This window comes from Thalassophryne amazonica, chromosome 1 (assembly GCF_902500255.1).
Source record: "Thalassophryne amazonica chromosome 1, fThaAma1.1, whole genome shotgun sequence".
Classification (NCBI taxonomy): Eukaryota; Metazoa; Chordata; class Actinopteri; order Batrachoidiformes; family Batrachoididae; genus Thalassophryne; species Thalassophryne amazonica.
In genome coordinates, this window is record NC_047103.1 from 162,485,050 (window position 1) to 162,492,919 (window position 7,870).

At 39.8% G+C, this 7,870-nt stretch overlaps 1 protein-coding gene across 1 annotated transcript; it reads left to right on the forward strand.

Moving 5' to 3' along the window:
- Positions 1-1,767: 1,767 nt before the first annotated feature.
- Positions 1,768-5,864, forward strand: inha (inhibin subunit alpha). Its single transcript, XM_034182051.1, has 2 exons — positions 1,768-2,751; positions 4,863-5,864. The coding sequence occupies exons 1-2, from the start codon at positions 2,451-2,453 to the stop codon at positions 5,609-5,611; spliced, it is 1,050 nt and encodes a 349-aa protein (XP_034037942.1). The 5' UTR covers positions 1,768-2,450; the 3' UTR covers positions 5,612-5,864.
- Positions 5,865-7,870: the final 2,006 nt, after the last annotated feature.

Below are 7,870 nucleotides of genomic sequence, written 5' to 3' on the forward strand. Positions count from 1 at the left end.
GCATTGGGACTGCGCTCTCTAGTTCTTATATACAGCTCCATGACTATAGTATATACTATGTTACGTCATATCTGTGCCGCACGTGTTGCTAACGTGCTAACGCACCGTGTAGAGACAGTCGAGTTAGTGGTGCGTGACACGTGACACATGACAGTGGTGTTCCGCAGGATTTTGTAAATATAAAAAGGGTGCCGCGGCTCAAAAAAGGTTGAAAATAACTGGTCTAAGGAGTATGTGTGCCAAATTTGGTTCTTGCATCACCATTTGAAGGATCCCTCAGTAAATATTCACTTATCTGCTGCACTATTTATTCTTTCTACCTGTGCACCTAAAACAGGTGATTTCACTGATTAGCTCATCTACTTGCCTGAAGAAATGAACTAATTAGAATCAGCTGGTTTTGTAGGTGGATCAAACATATATTGGGGTTTTCCACCTCTACCTACTACAAAGACCACCAGTCAGACAGGAAGCACTAGGATCCTAAAGACTTGGACCTTCATTAGCCTACAAAACTATGACGTCGCCAAACACCTGTCCACGGACCTCATAACTCCATTTTTCTAAATCAAAGACCAAAGTTACAGATATGAATATCATCTCTGAGATACTTGAATCACTCAACAACCAGATACACTTTTGATGGCTGCGTCCAGTCATTGATAGCTTGGATCTTGGCCTTGATCCAAGCTGATCACAAACCAAGACACTGCAACATCTCGCTCACCTTCTCAATTGCTGCATTCATGGTATCCATTCATTCTGCAAAGGTCACAGCATCTTCTGCAAAGTCAGAGAAACATTTCCTCACCACCAAATGCACCAACGTTGCTGAACTCAACAACCTTACCAAACACCCAGTCTGTGTGAGCACTGAAAGAGAGAAGTCAGAACTATTGATTTTTTTTTTTTTTTTTTTTTTTTTTAGGTTGAAGTTTTTGAGGCTGAATATTTTGATGCTAAACAAATTCAGACTTGCAAAATTCAACTTCAAACTCTGGTTTTGATGCTAAAAAAAAAAAATTCAACCTTAAAAATTCAATTTCAAACTGATGGCACAGATTTACTTCCATACAAAACCTGATTGGCTGAACGTTGGATGATTGAGTCAGGGATTGATTGTTTCTCCCTGCTTTTCCTTTTTTGAGGTTGAATTTTTTGAGGTAGAATTTTTTTTTTTTTTAGGTTGATTTTTTAGGTTGTATTTTTGAGGTTGATTTTTTTTTTTTTTGGTTGAATTTTTTTAGGTTTTTTTTTTTTTTTTTTTTTTTAGGTTGATTTTTTTTTAGGTTGATTTTTTTTTTTTTTTTTTTTAGAATTGTTTTAGGGGTTTTTTTTTTTTAGGTTGAAGTTTTTGAGGCTGAATATTTTGATGCTAAAAAAAATTCAACCTTAAAAATTCAATTTCAAACTCTGATGGCACAGATTTATTCGATACTGAACCCTTCCTCGAAGAAAGCCAGGATTCACTGGGAAGAAGTCAAACTATTCACATATCAGTTGCCAAGTTTTGGGGATTCCTCAGAATGGGTGGGCAACTTGTTCCAGAAAGGGCCAAGAAAGTGCAGATTTTCTTTGCAGCCACTGACTCCACCAGGTGATTTGACTAATATCACTTTGAGCAGATGGAATCAGTTAACAGTGTTGAAAATTAGTGAAACATTCTGAAATTGCTGAATTGAGCAACGGCAATGGCAACACAGGATTCAAACTTCCTTTTTTTCTGTTGCATTGCTCATAAATATCTTTTCCACGCATGTGAAATTCTAAGTGAACATTGCGAGACATATTTCTGTGTAGCCGATTCAAATACTGAAGGCCACTTGGATAAAGGCGGCGTGGACAGGTTTGTTTTACAGTGAATAAAGACTGTGTTTGGTGGGAAAATGCCGTAAGAGAGATATGACTGTTCGCTTATCGACATTTAATCGACACAGTGAGACGTCTGCAAGAAAGCACATCCAGATTAATATGACAAGAAAGAAAGGCTCAAGTGAATATTTTCCTCCGTAGTAACAATATGCAGGTATAATATGTAAAAGTAGCTCAAAGCGTCTCAAGAAGTCCTGACGTTAAACTATCTATTGTCCAAAAATATTATGAATTTATAACAAATGTGAGAAGAAAATAATTTTCATCATGTGCACATGCATGCTGCAAAAATCCAAAGCTGCAGGTTCCAAAAACCAAGCAGATGTGTCCTTGAGAATACTGTGTGAAACAGCCATAGAATCAGAAAATGTAACACTGCAGTTGCCAAGGCCGTTGTGCGATATCATGCAACAAAGTGCTTTTGTGTGCAGACGTCACTTTGCCCAAATAATATAACTCAAATGCTATCTAACTAACCAGGAGACCGGAGGGTAAGAACGAGGAGGAAACAGTTTTCTGGACCTTCCTGAAATCTCTGAACACTTATCCAAGTGCAGCCACCAGCTTCCCGGGCAGCCATGGTGTCGTGCGTCCTGCTCGTCCTGGGATCTTTGTGGATCCAGTGCGTGACACAAACCTGCAGAGCCGAAGAGTTGTCCCGAGAGCAGGTCTTAGTATGGTTCAGAGAGCGGGTTCTGCAGGGCCTGGGGCTGGAGAAGCCTCCTGTGCTCCCAGCCCAGGGTCCCAGTCGGGGCATGGCATGGGACGACCTCAGAGAGAGGCACCGGAGGTCACTGAGGACCTCCAGCACGGCCTTGGTGAACCATCATCACAGTCCAACAGAAGAAACGGCTCTAATTATTCTCTTCCCCGCTTCTGGTGAGTGACTTATTTTCCCACCATACAGCAAACAAAACTTTTGGAAAATATTGTGCAAAAATGACCGCAGTTTAAGTAGAAAAGTGAATCACCAGCAGGCTGTTTGTGGACAGACTGTGATTATTTAAACACGAGCTGACTAAGTATTTGAGCACTGACAGAAATGATACGTTATTCAAGTCAGTTTGCAAATGAATCACCAAAAACATTTACAAGCAAAGACTGTGGCAAAGTTTTAAAAATGTGTTAAGAAATTAACAGTGGCAGTGATACAAAACACACATTATGTGTGTATGTGTGTGTGGCTTTGGTTTATTACATGATAATTACACTTTCTAAGTATTCATACAGTACTTTCAGGATAAATACATTTCAAAGGGCTTTGCAATACCAATTTGAAATAAAATACTGCAATGTTTTTCAAATTCTACAATAAAAATTAAAGTGTTGCTTAAAACAAAACAGACTAACAACACAACCTAATATACAAACTATATAAACATAAAATATTCAAACAAAATAAGTTAAAATAAACACTAATTAATTATAAGCTACAGAAAAGAAGTGAATTTAAGGATTGGCTTTAAAAGACTCAGAGCTTGACCTTCTTATCTCCAATGACATTACTTCATAGTATTGGAACACAATTAGAAAACGGGGCCGTATTCATTTTAAAATATTCTGTATATTTGAAATTTCATTACAAAACTGAAAATACTGGTGGCTGCCAGAGCTACCTCTTAGCCTCCATGACAGTCAAATCCCCGTGTGGGATAATCCCAGTGTTGTGAGCAAGACCTTTTGGCCTGTGGCCTTGACTTTCGAACTTGACAGAGGTCTTGACTCAATACACCTTTCCTGTAAGTTTGGTGACCCTAGGCTCCTCCAATCCAGACCAATTACACTAATGAGAAAATCTGACAATTTGGGCTGTGACTTTGACCTCAAGAACAAGGTCATCAATTTTCAAACTTGATCGAGGTCTTGACCCGATATACCTTTCCGCTCCATTTTGTGACCCTAGGCTCCTCCATTCCAGACCAAGTGCCCTAATGAGTAAATCTGAAAATGTGGGCTTCTCCATTCCATAGCGATCTCGCCAACAACCCAATTGTTGACGCCAACCAACTCCCACCCACCCACCTGTTGAGTTGATGACAGCATGGCCATAGCCATTTTAAAATATTTTGTATATTTGAAATTTCATTACAAAACTGAAAATACTGGCAGCTGCCAGAGCTTCAGCCTATTAGTCTAAGGGGTAAAAAAAAACAAGTTTTTTAAAAGGCCTCTCGTGGCCCACCTGCAATACCTTTATGACCCACTAGAGGGTTGTAACTTCATTGGTTTGTTGAACAAAACAGAAAAAGAGACTGTAAAACAACTCACTTAATAAATGTAGTCATTTAGTGGCCATGCAAGCTATCTTGCTAGCTAACAAGCTGACCATCCTACAACATCAAATTTGTTTTCAAGCTGGATATATGTTCTCATGAACACATTGCTTTAACAGAATCCACACTTACGAGCAAACAAGAACATGATCAAGCTAACTAAATGCTAACTAGCCAGATGCTTACTAGGCAGTGATGTCTTTATTTTCAGAAGGCCTGGTAGTTTGAAAATCAGTTCAGTTTAAAAGCAAAACCAAAGAACCTGATACACGTTAACAGTTTTCTCAACCTGGGCTACACTTGTGGTTGTTTCTGGGTTTATCTTTTCACTTGGGAGAGAAAAAAAAAAAAAAGATTTTAATGGGTCCAGTATTGGTTTAGAATGCTAACACCATCGTGGGCTAAATAGCTACACAATGTAAGGCTAAGGGGCAAGCTAAATCTCTCAAATGTTGCTGCCATCGTCATTAGATGTGTTTAGTAGCATTGAGAGAATCCCTACAGAGTTACACGTGGATGCTCACCTCCATAAATGCTAAAAGGGAAAAAAAAAAAAAAAACCTTTGTAAAACAAATGATTATACTGCTAGCATCTTACATTAGCATTGTGCTTCAAATGAATTCTCAATGCTCGTCTAACTGCAGTGTTGGTAGCATTTTGTTGCTGATGTTCAGCTCAGATAAAAGCTTCACTGACTTTTCTCTCATCTTTGACAGACTCATCTTGTCCCACATCTGACTCAGCTCCTGGAGAAACTACTCCAAACCACTTCACATACTACTTCCAACCATCCATGAAAAACCGCGAGACCTTGGTCACTTTGGCCCATTTCTGGTTCTACGCCGGCGAAGGCTTCTCAGTGAACTCCTCTCTGCCGCTTTTAATGCTCACATCAGAGCCGCAGCTTCTTCAGGCTGCAGAGGCTCCATCGAAGACCAGCTCGGACGGATGGGTCACATACCACCTGAAGCAGAACCTGCGGGACTCCATGTCCCAAGGACCATTTGTGCTGCAGGTCCACTGTGCAGCCTGCCAGTGCCACGCCGACGAACCAGACAAAATGCCCTTTGTTCACCTCCGCGCTCAGCCTCGCGGCCCTGCCCGGTCACCCCGCCGGGCCACCACCATCATTCCGTGGTCACCTTCTGCCATCAATTTACTCCAGCGCCCCTCTCTGGAGAGGCCACAGCACAGCGACTGCCACCGGGCAGAGGTCAACATCAGCTTTGAGGAGCTAGGCTGGGACAACTGGATCGTCCACCCGAAGGTACTGACCTTCTACTACTGCAACGGGAACTGCTCAGCCTGGGATCGCACCACTGCCATTCTGGGGATCACGCAGTGCTGTGCCCCTGTTCCCGGGACCATGAAGTCCATCAGGATCACCACAACGTCTGACGGCGGATACTCATTCAAATACGAGACCCTGCCCAACATCATACCTGAAGACTGTACCTGTATCTAACAATTCTTACTATTCCCTGTGACCCAATCCCAGATAAGCAGCTTAAGATGAGTGAGTGAGTTCTTACTATTCAAAGACAGGTTAAAAACCACAATTTAAAAAAGAAAAGAAAAACACTGAAGTAAACAAGCAGCATACTGGGTGCTGTGGCTCTCGCCTCTAGAGGGCAGTATTGGATGACTTTCAAACTGATGCCACTTTTACACCACGTGACTGCTGCTGTGTTTTAAGTTTCAACACTGTTCATTAAATTTGCATTTTTTTTTTTTTTTTTTTAAGTGCCACGTTGCATCTTATTTTCCTTTCAGAAGAGCATCAGATTTTTTTCTTTTAAAAAAAATAATTGGACTCTGCAGTGAAACGACATCATGCCTGCGATGAGATTAAACGGACATGGCCCCGATATAAAACTGAGATTTAAGATTTAGTCAGTGTTCCAACAAAATCATAGTTTTTGTTTACGGATATCTTTTTCAAAAAGCAGCATGTTTGCAGTTCTGCTCCAATTCTATAAAATGACAATTACAATTTTTAAAATGGCTTGAAATTAATCCCCAACTGTGTGTATGTATATCTTCAGTACTGTTAAGCCTGTAAGAGTCAATGTTTGTGTCAAAGTGTCTGTTTTCTGAGGGGGGAGTCGTCAAATGGCCAAAATTAAAATCTTTCAAATGCTTTAAAAAAAAAAAGTTTGAGGCAGTAGTTTGTTTTTGTGTCAGTTTTCATGACATTTTTTTAATTGCCCGCTAGCCAAAGGTGGACTATGTCATAGCAATTTTGGTCCGCTTGTCTGTCCCTCCCAAAAAGGGTGTAAGCGTTCTGAAATGAACTCACATTTTTCAGAGGAATTTCATCAAACTTGTCCTTGTTACAGGTTGGTAATACTCATATTGTTCAAATTGGGCCCATTTAACCAGAGTTATGGCCCTTGATTAACAAATCTAGACTCCACCAGTTTCATGAGTGAGAGCTGCATTCTGAAATCAGCTCCTCACATTTTAGTGGGAATTTCATGAAAGTTGGCACAAATCCTTGTTATTGGTAGATACACATATCGTTTGAGTTGGCCCCATTTACCAGAGTTATGGCCCTTGATTAACAAATCTAGATTCCAGTTTCATGAGTGAGAGCTGCATTCTGAAATCAACTCCTCTCACATTTTTAGGAGATATTTCATGAAAGTTGGCACAAATCCTTGTTATTGGTTGGTAATACACATCGTTTGAGTTGGCCCCATTTTACCAGAGTTATGGCCCTTGATTAACAAATCTAGATTCCAGTTTCATGAGTGAGAGCTGCATTCTGAAATCAACTCACATTTTTAGTAGCTATTTCATGAAAGTTGGCACAAATCCTTATTGGTTGGTAATGCACATATCGTTTGAGTTGGCCCCATTTTACCAGAGTTATGGCCCTTGATTAACAAATCTAGACTCCACCAGTTTCATGAGTGAGCTGCATTCTGAAATCAACTCCTCTCATTTTTAGTAGATATTTCATGAAAGTTGGCACAAATCCTTGTTATTGGTTGGTAATACACATCATTTGAGTTGGGCCCATTTTACCAGAGTTATGGCCCTTGATTAACAAATCTAGACTCCACCAGTTTCACAAGTTGGTGTCTGCAGTGCGTAATCTATCACATTCCTTGAATTGTTATCAGAATGTAGCAAACCAAAGCAGCATTTGCCAGCAGGGGATATTGTGCTCTCAGAGCACTCTTGTTGAATAAATTCAAATTGTACAGTTTGTCTGACATCAATGCAGAACCTAATAAATACACACATTTCCAGAAACCTTCAATTTGTCTTGGTCCAAACAGGTGCACATTCAGCAATTTGTACTTTTCCAGTATCACCATTTTAGGCAGGTTAGAAATTAAAACAATGACAAAAAAAAAAAAATACAAAAGTTTAAGGTTCACCCAAAACATTTGTCTTCAGTGCTTAATACATTACACCGACATTTAAAAAAAAACTTAATTTTGTAGCATCACTGTTGTACAGAAAACCTTCAAGCCAAATTTGTGCCACACACACAGAACACAACTTCCCTAAGTCATATTTATCAAATATTTCCAAAAAATGTTATTTTTTCCTGAGTAGGGTCCAAAGTTTTGCACGTTACACAGTTTACACTTTTCACTACCACTTTAGGCCAAGTCAAAAACAGAAAGAAGTACTTGAATTAAGAATCGCGCCAAGCGACTAATCAGTATATTCATGCATGTATTAGTCAAGTATCCAACAGTTATGACTT